The sequence below is a fragment of the Schistocerca nitens genome, chromosome 3 (genome assembly GCF_023898315.1).
Source record: "Schistocerca nitens isolate TAMUIC-IGC-003100 chromosome 3, iqSchNite1.1, whole genome shotgun sequence".
NCBI classification, from domain to species: Eukaryota; Metazoa; Arthropoda; class Insecta; order Orthoptera; family Acrididae; genus Schistocerca; species Schistocerca nitens.
In genome coordinates, this window is record NC_064616.1 from 828,722,053 (window position 1) to 828,740,333 (window position 18,281).

Here is an 18,281-nt window from a genome sequence, read left to right on the forward strand (position 1 = left end):
TACATGTGTTAGTGTGGTGTGGTGGCTGCACTGACTATTGGGTGACATAACAAGTCCCCAGCCAATAAGAGTTCACTAGCCATAAATGGATGACATTTCCTCAATTATGATCAAGCATATTTTTCAAGACTCAATGTTTGAATTTAAAAGGTTGATGATTGATATTGTTCCTGAATATCCTACATCAGAAATACATGCAAAACGATGAGACTGAGTTATAAGTGGCACAAGAAAAGGTAGTGGCTGGGACCCTTTGTCATGTATTGGCTCAGTCCAGAACACTTTGTGTCAACTGTCTTGTGTTTCCATTATCACTGCAGATTGGCAGTAGTTGTATCATAATTGCACAGTGAAGCTAAAGGTTGCAAGTTGTATTGACAACACCGCTCGTTAATTATGTCAGCATTTCCTCTCTCACATCTCCACTTTCCACAATGGCCTAAAATATTCCCTTAACTCCCCGTCACAACCTGTGGTGTGAACCATTTGTCTTTTGTGCCACTTATAACTCGTTCAGTCACATCAAATGTCAGTAGTAAGAAAATGGGACGAAGTCAAGCAAGACTTCAAGTAAGAACTTAGAATTGAGGTAAACCTTACTTGGAAGAAATGCAAAATTGGGGAATTTTTAGCATTGATCTTATGGGTTTTTTTTACAGGGACTATGAATTTATGATGTATAATCATGAAAAATGTAAATTGAATGTGTCAAATGCATTGAACTGTTGACAACTTTTTCAATAAGTAATTCCTTATATTGGGGTATGTATTAAGCTTCTATTATATTTCAGAATTTGCTATTAGCACACAGTTTGTACATTTAAATGAATCAAATGTGAATAGCAAATTGGACTTGAAAGAAAACTTCACAAGTCAATGTATTCCCTGAATGAGTAGAAGCAGTGGAACTTTAAATTTGAATGTAAAGGTGTTTTGAAGAGCTTAATATTAACATTTCTTGAGATTGGGAAGCTTATGTCCACAAATCAGTGTAGTTTTAGAAAGTATCACAGCTTGCCCTTTTGTCACATGATATATTGTGACCTATGGATGGAGGGCAACATGCAGATTCCATATTTCTAGATTTCCAGAAAGCATTTGACATGGTGCCCCATTGCAGGCTGTTAACAAACGTACAAGCATATGTAATAAGTTCATAGATATGTGAATGGCTTGAAGACGTCTTAAATAATAGAACCCAGTGTGTTGTGCTTGTCAGTGAGTGTTCATCAGAGACAGGGGTATTGTCAGGAGTGCCCCAGGGAAGTGTGATAGGACCACTGTTGTTTTCTATATACATAAATGATTTGGCAGAAAGGGTGGGCAGTAGTCTGTGGTTGTTTGCTGATGATGCTGTGGAGTATGGTAAGGTGTCAAAGTTGAGTGACTGTAGGAAGACACGAGATGACTTAGACCAAATTTATAGTCAATGTGATGAATGGCAGTTAGCTCGAAGTGTGGAAAAATGTAAGTTAATGCATATGAGTAGTAAGAAAAAACCTTTAATGTTTGGTTGCAGTATTACTAGTGTCCTGCTTGACACAGTCAAGTCGTTTAAATATCTGGGCATAACATTGAAAAGCAATATGAAATGGAACAAGCATGTGAGAACTGTGGTGGGGAAGACAAATAGTCGACTTCTGTTTATTGAGAAAATTTTAGGAAAGAGTGGTTCACCTGTAAAGGAGACCGCACATAGGACGCTGGTGCAACCTATTCTAGAATACTGCTCCAGTGTTTGGGATCCATAGAAGGTTGGACTGAGTGAAGAAATCAAAGCAGTTCAGAGGTGAGCTGCTAGATTTGTTACCAGTAAGTTCAAACAACACGTAAGTGTTACAGAGATGCTTGGAGAACTCAAATAGGAATCTCTGGAGGAAAGGCAACATTCTTTTCGAGAAAAATTATCGAGAAAATTTAGAGAACTGCCATTTGAAGCTGACTGCTGAACGATTCTACTGCTGACAATGTACATTGCATCTAAGGACCACAGTGATAAGATATGAGAAATTAGGACTCATACAGAGGCATACAGACGATTGTTTTTCTCTGAACCGTATGGTGGTTTGTAGAGTATCTATGTAGATGTGGATGTAATATGTAAAGGAGAGCTTTTCGTGAAGACACAAATGTAAATCTTGTGAAAAAATCAGTGCTACCATCTGATGATGGACTGCACTTTGCATATGGCATGAGTATCTATAGAGCATTCCATATGTCTGCAGTACACTTGAATATAGACAATGTGCTAAGATTATTTAACTGTATTTCTGCATTTTACTTCTGACAACAGTTACACATTGTAGTTTTTTTCCATCACAGGAAGAATGATAACACACTGTCTGCTATGAATAATTTTATGTTTCTTGATGATGATCATTTTGTTCAAAAGTTATATCTAATAAAGAAGTATTGTATCAGCAGCTCTTGGGGGTTCATAAATGTGACCTTTTTCATGAACAGAATATCCAGTTTTCTGCCACAGACAAAATGTGGGGATGCCCACTTGTATGAAGTTTGAGTGGTGTGGGTTTCTGGTATCATCCCATCAATGTCCTTGATGGTAACAACTACATCTATTGTCTAAACATCATATATTCAGCCACGGTGATTCGGCAATTCTCTGAAGAATGCTTCATTCATAGAAATATTTGTTGTCTCCCTTACCGTATGGGGAATACCCAAGAAATGTATTGAAACATGCATGATCTACAAGATAACTATAACTGTCACCACCAAGCACAAAAAAATATATTATTTTCATAGCTGTAAATAATTTAGGACTGAAGGTAAGAAACCATCAAATAGTAGAGGCATCATCTTTGAGTACAACTGTATTTATCAGCAAACATTGCTACAGTTAGAAAAAAACTAGACAAAAAATTATTACGTTAAATTCAAAATTAACTGAATCCTGAAAAAAATCCGATTTTAACTAGTTCTTTTTTAACCTCTGATACAAATTTGAGAACTGATCTTACAGGTGCATGAAACACAATACACCAAATAAATGTACATGTGGTTCTTTATGAATGGAAATAATGTAACATTGGACAAAGTGCATACCTTGAAATGTTGGCACAGGGAACAAAAGAGGTGCCTATATTCCTATTATATCAAACTGAAAAAGACTGTTTTGGTTGAACACACAAGTCAATATCAAAAGTAGAGTCGTTGAAATAATTGTCCTAATGTACTGCAAACTACTAGCTGCACGGGAAACTCAGAACTTTGCTGTGACAAACAGAATACTTGTCCTAGTGCTTTAGAAAATGGTTACAGAGCTAAATATCTTCAGTGTCGGATGAATGTGTGTGAAATAACTTGCAGTAATGTTTCATATTCTCACCAAGTTGTGTGATAGGAAAAGATTAAAGAAATTCAGAATAATTCTGATAAATTTATATGAAAAGGTGGTACAAACATTTTTTCTTCTTTTTCTATCCGACCTGCAACAGCATTGCGATATCAGCAGTGATGTGGAAGGTGATGGAGACTTATCCGAAATGACAGGCATCCCATTTGCCCTCAGTACAGCTGGCCTATTTTGTAGGAGCTCAGCTGTGAGGATGGTTCAATGGCTCTTCACTTTGAATTATTTGTCAAGTGTGAGTTGCATAGTGTGGTTCAATTTTGTTATGCAGAGGGCTATAATGCAGCTGAAGTCCACAGTAAAGTGGGTTCATTATATAGGTACCAGTATGTGTGTGAGGATGTGGTGTGAGAATAGTGTAATAAATTATAGAAGACGAAACAGATATGGATGCAAAAGGTGGACAATTTATGAACTCGGGAATGACTGACTGGAAATTTGTGAGACAGCATTTTGCACTATTGTTACAAAGACTCATAGATACCATAAACGTTGTGTATGGTGGATATCCACACTGTTGACTGGCTACTGCAAGGCAAAGTGAATGTGATTGAGGTTAACACGCAGCTGTGTTACGAGGAGGAAGGCAAAAATTTTGTGAACGAAGTTGTGACAGGTGTAGAAATATTGGTTTCTTTCAACAACTAATTAATGAAACAGCATTTACAACAGTGACACTGTGCCAGTTCCCAAACAAGTGTAAAAAATTCAAATAAATATTCAGAATCAAAATAATTATGGATGCTGTCCACACTACAGGTGGATGTGTCTCGTACTGTGGTCTGACGGATGTGCCCTTACATTTTAAGCTTCCCCAAGGAAGGGGCTATTAGTTCCCAAAGTTATCGCAGTGTCTTGTATTTTAAATGTACTTACTGTCAGTGCTGAAATTTTGCCTCCTGAATGTAAGTAATGTTCCGCAATTTCGTCTCAGATCATTCTAGTTTTCTCATGTGAAGTTTCCTTTTGGTACAACTGACTGATCATATAAGGTGTCATTCCAGAAAGTGCTAGACACACATTTGGAAAAATTGGTAGGCTTAATAGGATTACTCTTTGTTTTGCTGGAGAATAATTATAGTTCATATTACTGTAGATGTCTTCATGTTGTTCCCAGAACTTGTAAACAATAATTCATGTTTCTTATTAAAGTATACCTCTGTTTATACAGCTTGGCAACAGAATGTCAGAGACACCAACACAGCCTCAGCTCCTCGCTGTCACGCATTACTCAGAATGGGCATCATTGGGTTTTGTTCGTGCTATTGCAGTGTCGAATTCCATGTGCTTAGCTCTCAGCTCACCACCTTGGATAAGCCTTCTGTTGTCCATAGCAGGAGCGCAGGACAGAAGCATCACCGTGACTTTGCATAAACAGGTTAGTTTAATTCCTTCCTGTTATAGTAACTTAGTGACTAACAGTCCGCAGCTCGTGGTCTTGCGGTAGCGTTCTTGCTTCCCGCGCACGGGGTCCCGGGTTCGATTCCCGGTGAGGTCAGGGATTTTTCTCTGCCTCGTGATGACTGGGTGTTGTGTGTTCATCATCATTTCATCATCATTGACTCGCAAGTCGCCGAAGTGGCGTCAACTAAAAAGGACTTGCAATACGGCGGGCGAACTTCCCCGCATGAGGCCTCCCGGCCAACAATGCCATACGATCATTTCATTTCATTTCATTTCAGTGACTAACATTTGGGTTAGTCATTGTCTCCTACTTCATTGGATTAAATTTATAACTGCAAATGGTCAACCATTTCAGTGAATGCTCATGTTAATAAAGTTCGACTTGAAAAGTGAATCAAACCTGATTGTTGAAGTTGATACAATGCTAATTGGGAGTGTATATGTGAGACAAGTTCAGCACGTGCTTGATTGTAGTTTTTCATAGAATGTAAGTAACTGTTGAGAGAATATCCATGATTATGTATAAATATGACAGTGGGAAATGCAGAATGCAATTATAAAAATCTTTATGTGAATAGATTACTACTCACCAAATAGAAGACAGTTATATAGGAACAGACTATTACCAGCTGAGCCTTTGGTGAATGTCCTCCTTAATAGAGGTAACTCTACTCCACTCCAGCTTTGTGGAGCATGGAAGAAATATAGAAGAAAAGGTATAGGATGAGTAGGAGGAGGTACAACAAGGGAAAGTGTGGGCAGTAGCCAGCATCCAGCTGCACCACTTGCAGCAACCTTCATACTTCATTTTTTCTTAGTTAATTTGCTATGTGTTTTTGCAGGGAAGAGAAAAATAATCAGTTTTTGTCTATCTGTTTCCAGTACTGAGTAAGACACAACAGTTGTTAAGACCCTACTAATTGAGCACATATCATAACTACACAAAGTTCTAACATCTCTCTCTCTCTCTCTCTCTCTCTCTCTCTCTCTCTCTCACACACACACACACACACACACACACACACACTACCTGATGTATGGCATGAACAGAAGACAATGTCTGCAGTAAACTGCCCATCTGCTAGCACTGATTTGATTCATTTTGATACTAGCAAAGAATAGTTGTTATGTTTATTAAGTCTAACAAATAGAATGAAGTAATGCAGTTTCCTGAGACATCAGTTCGCACTATGTGTGTCCTGCTGAAAATCAATTACCTAGCTTGCACTGGAATATTCTTGTACAAATGAAGTCTGCGAGGCGATGGCCAGTGGAGAACAGTAAGGTGCTCAAAGGTGGGCTGAAGATAGAGTCCAATGAGGGTGGTGAGCTAGAGGATGGCAGAAATGAGATTCAGCAAGGTGGCACCTCAAGGACAGTTTAGACGAGGTCAGTGGAGGTGGTAGCTCAAGGACACATGGACACAGTATTGAAATACTCCTCATTGGCTCGGATATGTGAGCTCCGATTGATGAGCTGCTAGGTGCAGCTAGTGTAAGCCTGGAGTGTGAACTGGCTGCAGATCCGTCAGGTGATGGCCTAAATACTCACTCAGCAGAAGGATACTGGTGGAGACAAGTGACTCGCATAAACGATGTAGTGCCACTATGGCAGCATCATTTGTGGTGAGGCTGGTACCACAGGGTACCATGGTGCCTGCAGGAAGTTCAACTGAAAACAACCTGGCATCTGTCTGTTTATGCAGCATGTTTTCATTTGACCTCCAGAGGAAGTGTTAGCAGCCCAGAACTGTGGCAACCTGTGGTACACAATTGTATTGATGGTAGCCAGGGAATACAGCAGTTTAAAGTTTAATAACAAAATAAATTTAACCATTTGGAACCCACTGATTAAATTCTGAATATTTGGAAAAATTCTAAGGAATTGTAATTTTATAGAAAAAGAGATCACTTACAGAAACTTTATTCAACAAATCCTTGACTATTGATTATCAGTGTGGGTCCTTTCCAAGGTTAGGATTGTATGGTCCTCTGTTATTCTTGTACAGGATGATCATACAAAAATGGCTTACATATCGGGATTCAGTGTTTAATGATAGAAGGACTATGCTTACAGTCTTATAACCAGCATGACTATTCATAGGGCAAAGTTGTGCTCAACATTCCCCAAGAAGACTGGATGACTTCTGATCCAGCAGAAGATGTCATTTGAGCCAAGACATTGATTAATAACTAACTGCTATTAGTACATATTCATGCAGAAGACATGATCAGAGCAAAATCAGATACTTGATCTTCCTCGTAGTCATCACAGGATCTCTAGCAATTGCACGTGAAATTCAAAATTGCCAGGTTCAAGTCCTGGTCCAGCACATGGTTTTAATCTGCCAGGAAGTTTCAAAATTAATAATGCATACAATGTATGCATTATTATTTTGGAGCCCTCCAGGATCACCTAAAAATGATATGAAATTACGGTATTAAATTGCAAGAGGCCATTACCTAGCTTCAGTATTGTGTTCATGAATGTTTAATGTAATTCACCAAACATAATGGACAAGATTAACCAATTATGTGTAGTATGTTAAGTTTTGTAATAGGTTTTGTGATGCGCAGAGGCAAATGGTTTCCAAAAGTCAATAGGTTTTAGATACTGATGCTATAACCAAATAAAAGAAACACAGCTTGGTCAGAAGTAAGCCCTGATTAACTCAGAACGAGCAGTTGTTTTTCCCATTATCACAGCAGTAATCATGGTGTGGGTTCCTGTAGTCATGTCCTAGTTCACGAACCACGGGCAACGTATGAGTGGCCAAGTAAGTGGTCCCGACAGTCGGGATACCAGCTACTTTGGAATAAGGCTGGGCATCTCGGACATATTCTGAGGCGTGGTCACCTTTGTGCTCATACGGCAAAGACTACCAAATCCACCGGTTAGTCCCTCAACCGTTAGGGGTAGAACTCAGTGGGACTCGGGGCAAGTAAGGCTAGCAACCTGCTTCCCTGGTACTTTAAATATGATGCTGGCAACAATCAGAGCAAAATGCCTCGGACCTTTGGAGGTGACGGAGTCCCACCTCTAACTGACAAACCAGGGACTCCTAAGATACGACTTGGCAAGCAAATGGTAATGAGATGGGGAGCTATTAATATCAATGGGGGCTACTCTGGGAAGAAGGTAGAGCTGGCAGAGGCTGCAAGTAAGATGGGGCTGGACGTTTTAGCTGTTAGTGACATTCGGGTAAGGGGTGAGAAAGAAGAGGAAGTGGGAGAATACAAGGTCTACCTGTCAGGAGTCAAAGCAGGAATAGCACAATGGGGTGTAGGGCTTTACATCAGGAAAGAAATGGAACCCAGCGTAGTTGCAATAAGGTATGTAAACGAACGACTGATGTAGATAGATTTGACAGTGTCTAGCAAGAAAATTAGGATTGTGTCAGCATATTCGCACTGTGAAGGGACAGATCAAGATAAGATGGATAGTTTTTATGAGGCATTCAGTGATGTAGTTGTTAGAGTAAAGGACAAGGACAGTGTTCTGCTCATGGGTGATTTTAAGCCAGGATTGGAAATCGAACAGAAGGCTATGAAAAGGTTATGGGTAAATTTGGAGAGGATATGGAGGCCAACAGGAAAGGGAAACAACTCTTGGATTTCTGTGCCAGTATGGGCTTAGTAATCACAAACTCCTTTTTTAAACATAAGAACATTCACCGGTATACTTGGGAAGGCAGGGGAACCAGATCTGTCATTGACTATATAATAACAGTTCAGGAAGGCTGTGAGGGACACACGTGTATTCAGGGGATTCTTTGATGACACTGATCATTATTTAATCTGCAGTGAAATAGGGATTGTGAGGCCGAAGGTGCAGAAGGTCAGGTCCATATGTAGGAGGATAAGAGTGGAGAAACTTCAGGATAAGGAAATCAGGCACAAGTACATAACAATGATCTCAGAAAGGTACCAGTTAGTTGAATGTAGTCAATTACAGTCATTGGAAAAGGAATGGACAAGGTACAGGGACACAGTACTAGAAGTGGCTAAAGAATGTCTTGGAACAGTAGTGTGTAAAGGTAGGATGAAGCAAACAGCTTGGTGGAATGACACAGTCAAGGCAGCCTGTAATAGGAAAGAGAAGGCGTATCAAAAATGGCTACATAATAGAACTCAGGTAGACAGAGAAAGTTATGTTGAAGAAAGAAACAAAGCCAAACAGATAATAGCAGCGTCCAAGAAGAAATCTTGGGAAGACTTTGGAAACAGGTTGGAGACTTTGGGTCAAGCTGCCGGAAAACCATTCTGGAGTGTAATTAGCAGTCTTCGAAAGGGAGGTAAGAAGGAAATGACAAGTATTTTGGACAGGTCAGGAAAACTGCTGGTGAATCCTGTGGATTTCTTGGCCAGATGGAGGGAATATTTTGAAGAGTTGCTCAATGTAGGTGAAAATACGATCAGTAATGTTTCAGATTTCGAGGTACAATGGGATAGGAATGATGATGGAAATAGGATCACATTTGAGGAAGTGGAGAAAATGGTCAATAGATTGCAGTGCAATAAAGCAGCTGGGATGGATGAAATTAAGTCGGAACTCATCAAATACAGTGGAATGTCAGGTCTTAAATGGCTACACAGGATAATTGAAATGGCCTGGGAGTCGGGACAGGTTCCATCAGACTGGACAAAAGCAGTAATCACACCAATCTTTAAACATGGAAACAGAAAAGATTGTAACAACTACAGAGGTATTTCTTTAATCAGCATTGTGGGTAAAATCTTCTCAGGTATTGTTGAAAGGAAAGTGCGAGTATTAGTTGAGGACCAATTGGATGAAAATCAGTGTGGGTTTAGGCCTCTTAGAGGTTGTCAGGACCAGATCTTTAGCTTACGGCAAATAATGGAGAAGTGCTATGAGTGGAACAGGGAACTGTATCTATGCTTTATAGATCTAGAAAAGGCATATGACCGGGTTCCTAGGAGGAAGTTATTGTCTGTTCTACGAGATTATGGAATAGGAGGCAAACTTTTGCAAGCAATTAAAGGTCTTTACATGGATAGTCAGGCAGCAGTTAGAGTTGACGGTAAATTGAGTTCATGGTTCAGAGTAGTTTCAGGGGTAAGACAAGGCTGCAACCTGTCTCCACTGTTGTTCATATTATTTATGGATCATATGTTGAAAACAATAGACTGGCTGGGTGAGATTAAGATATGTGTACACAAAATAAGCAGTCTTGCATATGCCGATGACTTAGTTGTGATGGCAGATTCGATTGAAAGTTTGCAAAGTAATATTTCAGAGCTAGATCAGAAATGTAAGGACTATGGTATGAAGATTAGCATCTCCAAAACGAAAGTAATGTCAGTGGGAAAGAGATATCAACGGATTGAGTGCCAAATAGGAGGAACAAAGCTAGAACAGGCGGATGGTTTCAAGTACTTAGGATGCATATTCTCACAGGATGGCAACATAGTGAAAGAACTGGAAGCGAGGTGTAGCAAAGCTAATGCAGTGAGCGCTCGGCTACGATCTACTCTCTTCTGCAAGAAAGAAGTCAGTACCAAGACTAAGTTATCTGTGCACCGTTCAATCTTTCGACCAACTTTGGTGTATGGGAGTGAAAGCTGGGTGGATTCAGGTTACCTTATCAACAAGGTTGAGGTTACGGATATGAAAGTAGCCAGGATGATTGCAGGTACTAGTAGATGGGAACAATGGCAGGAGGGTGTCCACAATGAAGAAATCAAAGAAAAACTGGGAATGAACTCTATAGATGCAGCAGTCAGGGCAAACAGGCTTAGATGGTGGGGTCATGTTACACGCATGGGAGAAGCAAGGTTACCCAAGAGACTCATGGGTTCAGCAGTAGAGGGTAGGAGGAGTCGGGGCAGACCAAGGAGAAGGTACCTGTATTTGGTCAAGAATGATTTTGAAGTAATAGGCTTAACATCAGAAGAGGCACCAATGTTAGCACTGAATAGGGGATCATGGAGGAATTTTATAAGGGGGACTATGCTCCAGACTGAACGCTGAAAGGAATAATCAGTCGTAAATGATGATGATCACAGCAGTAATTGGAAAAAAAAAGGGTGAAGTTTATTTGTTGAAGTTCATTGTTTTCCACATGGGTGCAAAAATGACATGTTCTTCAAACCGGTACAAGGTAAATACTTGAAAATTTAAGATAATATCTTAGTGTTCATAGGTTAATAATGAATATTGTGTGTCACATGTTCATGGAAAACCATGAATAAATTTGCTTTGAAGTTATGTGTGAGGTTTTCACTCTAGAGTTTTTGAAAAATAAGATTACTGGAGAAATAACTATATTTTTTTGGAACAACTGAGAAATAAATGCAAAATTGTCTTTGTAGATTGATGAAGTATTCCGAGATCCAGAGTAAATGCAATCGCCGAGAAAGTATTGTGTGAGGTCAACTAATGTATTCGAAGGTGCTTTGGTATTGTGATTCATTAACTGTGCGTAAATGTACAACAAATAACACCTAAACAAGATTATCAAGAAATCTACTTCATTTTTATAATACACTTTGCTTTAGCTGTGGACCTAATGACAGTGGCATCTACATTGTGCATTGTCCCGGTTGTGTGTCACAACAAATTCAAGGACTCTAAGAAAAGCACAACATTTAGAACGTTATCTACTCTCAAGACATACCTGTGTGTCATTTGTGGCTGTTCCTTAAAACAATGATGCCTGATTACAAACCTCAAAAGTATGTAGTTTAGAGTCTAGTAACAAGAGCTGTAAGCTTTTTTGAAGAAATTTGTCCAGGGATATTATAGAAAGTGGTTGCAATGTGATGTTAATATACATACCAGTGCTTAATTACAGCCATGATAGTAGAAAAAAGGGAAACAGCAGGTGTTTGTTCAGTAATATAGAGATATTTTGCTGATATTGAATAAACTGTAATGAGTGATTAATGGAGACTTTTAGAGAACTAAATTTTAATAAATGCTGCTAAGCGGGACTTCATTTTTGTCTGCAGATCCTAGCCTTAAGAACACTTCAAGCTGTATTACCTGCATGGGATACCACTATTCCACAGAAAAAAGCTGCAGTACTTGACAAATTATTCCGCCTGTTGGGTTCTACTGCTCTTCTGTGTCCAAAAGATCCTGTTCTTCAGGACATTGGTACGTACTGTAATATTCTGAAGCAGTATTTATTGTAGTTTTCTTCACGTATTTTTGACAGGAGATAAGTGAAATGTTAAATGTTTCTAGAGTCTGGACGTGGAACCCAACAAACCAAAATAAGAGTTCCATTGACTGCATCTTATTCAAGCACAGTTGCTGAAGAGTGCATATTACTACTTCGTATGTTGCATGGTCTGCCACAGTGGAATCAGTCGGTGAACAACATGCTTTTGAACAAGTTGACAGTTGCAGGGGAGATGCTTACAGAAGGCACACTTTTCCATTATCAGGTAAGTATTAATTTTTGCCAAGCAGCTTTGATGGTTTGATGGTTCGTATGTATATTTCACTTAAAGCAGTGTAGTGAATAATATCAATGAATTGTTTGCTGAAAATGAGAACATCCATTCCAATTTTCAGACACATGAGTACACACACACACACACACACACACACACACACACACACACACACACACACACACACACCATGTGTATATCTGCTAACATCTTAAAGCATTCTGTGAGGCCATTCATTTAGAGATGGTAAGCAACAGTCATCTTGTGGGTGGTGTCGCAACATGAAATAACCTTTGATGCTAGTCTGGATTGGAAAACTTTTCCATGGTCAGATTATCACAAGGGGTGTTCTGTGCTTCAGAATGATTCCTTCAGCAAGGAATGTTGCAATTTATGAAGCTTTGGCATTCAGCACAGCTTTGGTGACCACGAGGCAAGTGATCTAGTCACTGCAGACTATTATTCATAGGTTCCCATTTTATGACCTCAGGACCCTCAAGAGTTAGATTCCAATTCTATGGAATGGCGCTGCTGCAGGTGGAATGGGTACTGGATGCTCGAGATGTAATTATGGCCTGTGCTTCCATTGTTGGCATTCCTTGAAGTGGCTGACATATTGTCTAAGGGATTGGTAGAGGCCTGATCAGTGAAACCTGCATCTGATTATGTCTCGACTCTTCACGGATCCCAGGTGACCAGATGTTGGAGCATTGTGGAAATATTTTAGGATGACTGACCTCAGATGAACTGGAATGATGAGCAACAATTACCACCCCTTCAGATCATAGTTCCTCTTATACAATGCTCAGTTTATTAATTAGAATCCTCCTCAGGTTGGTTCCTCATTCTTCAAGGCTTCTAAGGTTTTTAGCAGTGCTGGATCTTCCCACTGTTCAATTACTTAATGCACAGATGATTGAGATATCATTGATGATGCTGTTTTCCACCACAGGATTCTCTGAAGGGCATTCCATGTCCTTGTGTTTATTTCTGTTTTTTTTTTTTATGATGGATTCCTGAAACCTAGTGCCCATCTGAGCATTCAACCTGACAGATCCTTCAGGCTAGTCAGCCAGCGTAGAGAATGGTAATACAAGTCAACGATGGTGGCCCAGTCAACTGCAATACACTGTTTCTTGCTTGTAATAGTTCTTCTTAGCCTTGGAGTAATGTGGAATTATAAGCTGTTACCTCTCTAGGACCTTCCTGAATTTGTATTAGAACTGCCTCTTCTCAAAACCACTAATGCCAATGTCAAGTTCTGTCTTGACGTTCTCATCATACAATGTTAAAACTGGTGAAGATGTTAGCACTTCCTTGAGGACAAGGAAGGATCTTCCTTGTGTCATGTTCCCGAAAAATTTGGTGTTTCCTTGCAGTAGCTCTTGCAAGGGCTGTACCTGGTACAGAACTTCTTTATAAATCACTGGTAGTACAAGCACATTCTGAGAAAACTTCTCACATCACAAATGCGCTGTGGAGTCAGAAAATCCGTGACTGGTTTTATTTTATCGGGATCAGGTTGGACTTCATCACCACTCACTGGATGCCCAAAGATTTTTATTTCTTGGGCAATGAAGAGGCACTTTTTAGGATTCAAGAGGACACCATTCAGTCTGAACACACATCAAAACAAATCCAGGTGTCTTAGATGTTCTTCAAATGTCCTTGAAAAAATAATAGTATCATCCAGACAGCAAAGACACATCATCCATTTTAGGTGCCAAAGCAGGCTGTCCATCATACATTCGACTGTGGCTGGAACATTATGTGGTCCAAATGGGAAAACTTTGAGCTCGTAGAGGCTGCCAGGAGTTATGAAGGCAGTGTTTTCTCAGTCAGCCTCATCACTCTCAATTTTTCAGTATCCTGTCCGCATGTCCAGAGTTGAGAAATACTTTGCACCTTTCAAGCAGTCCAGGGTTTCATTAATGCACAGCGGTGGATTGACATATTTTTTCATGACATTCCTCAGTTAATGTAGAAATGCTGTGTGTCATCCTCCTTCATCAGAAGGACCACTGGAGAGGATCTCTCTGAAGGTTCAGTGATGTCATCTTACAGCATCTTCTCCACTTCTTCGTGAATTATCTGTTGTTCAGCCAGCAACACACTGTAGGAGCACTAATTGGAGGATGATCCCCACTGTTGATACAATGTTTTATCATGGGGCATTTGGGCTGTCTTTTCTCTATGCTGTATTTGAAAGCCTCTGAATATTGATGCAGAATGCCTATTACTCACCAAAGATATTTCTCTATCAGGCTGTATGCTATTGGGAGTTTGATAATACGAGTAGCTTCCCCCACTGCATTGCCTGCAATGGTAGTGGAGCAAGATTTTTCATCGATAACACTAAGCTGCCATTCTGGGACTGGTTTGACTGTCTCTACACACAAACCTTTAGGGATGAATTGTGGCTACTCAGTACATATAGTGATCCAGAGTTCTCCTTGACCATGTACAATGCTTATAATCGTCCATGGATTTAGATTTCTTTTGTGAGTCGGAGTAGCTTTTTGCAGATGACAAAAGCTTCACAGTTTAACTGTTCTTCTCAGTTGACGAATAGATCTCATCTCATTGATGGTGGCAGGATAATGATGTCTTCAATGGCGAACAACTGCCTAGAGCACTCTGGAACTCTGATCATCCACAGTCTATAGTGCCTACAAGAAGTCCTGTGTGAGAATTATGCCATGTACACATTCTATTACAACAGCAGATTCAAAGGGCTGTGTTGTGTCATTGATAGCTAATCTTGCAATATATGTTCCTGTTGGCTGGATATATTTCCCATTTGTGACCTTCAGTACAAACGCCCTCGTATCACAGAACATGGTCTTCTTTAGGTGGTGGTGATAAGCATTCAACGTTACAGATGAAGAAGCGCCTGAGTCAGCTAGCTGGTTGGCCATTGTTGACGATGTGATGAGATTTCCTGTTATCTCAGTAATTGTTGTCCTTGAGGGATTTTCGCCTGTGGTGGTCTCACCTCTGTAGATGGTAGCCTCATTTAGTTTTCTTGTAGTTGACAGCTAGGTGATTGGCTAGTACCTCTGTACGGCAATGGGGAATGGCTACAACATGTTGGGATGTAAACTCACCCAGGGTAGGGTGATGAGCTTTCTCACACAGGTCGACTATACTCGTCTGCAGTTGACTGGCATGACTGTTGTGATGGTTGGTATCCTGCAGCATAGTAGTATTTAAACACTAGTCTTCTTTCTCTGCAGTAGTGAACAATGTGCCCAGGGCATCCACAGTGAAAACAGACTGATGTGTTGTCCTCCTTCCCCCAAATGTCCATTCTTCTGTGGGGCATTTTACTTGGTGAAGTATTTGGATGAACGTGTGTTGGCAGATGTTGAGTTGTAGTTTGACAGTGGCGGCATAAGTCCAAGTTGGCTGAGTTGATTCTTAGTGGCATGTTCAACTGGTGGTGGAGATTGGTGCCAAAGGTTGATACACCTCTTCTTCAACATTCCCTATTACCTTTCCCCTCAGTCATGGGTGTTTGTGTTGTCCTCATCATTTCATCATCATTCATGAAAGTGGCGCGATTGGGCTGAGAAAAGGTTGGGAATTTGTATGGACACTTATAACCGCGCAGTTGAGTGCCCCGCAAACCAAACATCGTCATCATTTCTTCTTGGCGAAAGTTAGTTTAAGATAGATTAAGTAGTGTGTAAGCTTAGGGACCGATGACCTCAGAAGTTTGGTCCTGTAGGAACTTACCACAAATTTAAAAATTTCCTATTACCTCCTGATATATGGGGTTGACCTTCATGGCCACGCTGTACTTTGTGTAGTCGGTCTGACAATTGTAGCTGCCATGAAAAGCTGTACCTCTTCTCCTACAACACAGCATATGAAAGAAGCTAAATGATGGTCTTCCACAAACTGCCATAGGGACCACATTTGGGAGTCAATCATGACTGTTTCATCTGACTCTTTTTCTGTCACATTTCCTCAATGTGTTGGCACCACTTGCTGAATTCTTCTGTTGTTGTGTCATCCTTGACCAGAAGAGCTTGGCACATGTCTTCTGCAACTCTTTTCAACAAATCTTAGATTTTTTTCAGCTTCTGTCATATTCAGGTTCACAATTTTCTAAAAGACAAAAACATTCTGCATGTATGATTGTGTCATTCCGCCATGATGATGGGCTGTGTTCTTGAGTTGTTCGCCTACTAAGCAGACTTGGTATTTATTGTCACCAAATGTTTACTTCAGTTCGAACTGGACGTAGTCCCAGGTAAAGAGCTTCTCTTTATTATTATTGAACCATTGCTGGGCTATGCTGCCCAAGTATAACTATACATTTACCATACACATCATGTCATCCAACCTGTTGTATCTGGCAACTCGGTCAAATTCTTTCAACCATTTTTTTGGGCCATGTCCAGCTTCTCCAGAAAATACTGATGGATGCCTGATGTGTTGCCCAACTTACTGCTGTTTCTGAATCCATCTGTCTCCTGAATATACAGATCTTGGGAATGATGCACTCCTTTTCTTCCAGTTCCTGTCTGTGCAGGTAAAAGCTTCTGTGTTGCTTAATTGGGGCCACAGTGATTTAGATGTTTTGGAAGTACTTGGTGTCTCCATCAAACAATATCACATTGAAACCACAATCAAGTCCAAATCCGAAGCAGGGTCATCAGTGTAGTACAACACTTAGAACAGAAAAGACGTGTACTACTTGACACCAGTGAACAACCTGAACAGAACTGATCTCCTTGACAGAGAGTGCAGATATTTATGCAAACATAGAATATTCTAGAATGTTGGTATTTACACAAACTTCAAATATTCCATAATATATGGACAACACAAACATAAGGTATTTCAAAAATTTTCCAGAACTGATAAATGCTAAATAACAAATAGTTGCTGGTGGGTGGGTTTGAACTGGTGACCTGCAGCATGTCATCCAAGGACACTAATCACTATGCTACACTACACGCACCACAGCTCATGACAATATTAAAACAAAAATATGTCATTAAAGGTGTTAAGTTTTCTGGCTGTGTGAATGTGATAATTGAGAAGACTTACAATGAATTGGCAGGCCCCACATTGATGTATCTTTGCAATCATTCAGTAAATATATTTTTCCACACACATGAAAAATATTGAGCAGTATTCATTGTCTACGAGGAACTCAGAAACAACTAAATTATACACAACAGGCTTATCACATGAAATTGGCCCTTGATGCTTAAGCAAGTGTAGGGATTGGTCACAAGGGTTTTCCGTAAGTGATCTCTTGTATAGGTGTGCTACACTTTCCTATAAATTTCCCATTAAACTGTAGTTGGCCATTTGCTTTCCTCACAACTGACATGATGTGTTCATTCCATTTCATGTTGTTTCAAAAGTGGTTATTTAATTAATCTGACTCAGTGCAGCAGTGCACCATTAATACTGTATTAAAACATTTGTCCTACCCATCTGTATTACCGTATTATCTGTACTTGAAACAATCAGTTTGAGAGTGCACTTTATCTCTAATGACCTTGTCATCAGTGGGATATTAAACTTTCATCTTCCATTGTTCTTCCTAGTCAGAATATAAATTAAAAGGAGGCATTCTGAAATTGACACATTGTAAACACTGCGAGTCTGTGTACCAGAGGAGCTGGATGTGTATCACAGGGCCACAGTGTATTTGGCATTGCATTGGAACCACTGCTTTCTGTGTGAGTGACTGGAGTGGTGTCTTCCATGAAAAAACCCTGCTTAACATGCCATTGTTTGTCATTTTATGTTTACTGTTATTTATTCTTTCAATGACACTGAACTTTCTTCTGAAATTTGAGCTAATACACCATTAATGACAACGTATGGTATTATGTATCTGTGTTGCAAGTGTCTCTTGCTGCTCTATCATTTTTCTCAGCTGTCTGTATTGCTGTCTGATCTGTCACTCTACAAAATGACACTTTCTTCTCCACCCATCGTGATGTAAGAAGGATATCTTGTGTATTCTATAACTTTTGTCTGCTGGGTTCATTTATGAAATGGGTTGAAGGGCAAGGCAATCAGTCAAATCATCTGGTACATTGTGTTAGGATCCA

At 39.9% G+C, this 18,281-nt stretch overlaps 1 protein-coding gene across 1 annotated transcript in view; it reads left to right on the forward strand.

Annotated features, from left to right (window-relative positions):
* Positions 1-18,281, forward strand: part of LOC126248847 (E3 ubiquitin-protein ligase HERC2) — an 851,297-nt gene that overhangs the window by 395,292 nt on the left and 437,724 nt on the right. Inside the window, exons 38-40 of the mRNA XM_049950269.1 lie at positions 4,545-4,751; positions 11,749-11,896; positions 11,987-12,189. Coding sequence (XP_049806226.1) covers positions 4,545-4,751; positions 11,749-11,896; positions 11,987-12,189 — 558 coding nt within the window. The remainder of the gene's footprint in view (positions 1-4,544; positions 4,752-11,748; positions 11,897-11,986; positions 12,190-18,281) is intronic.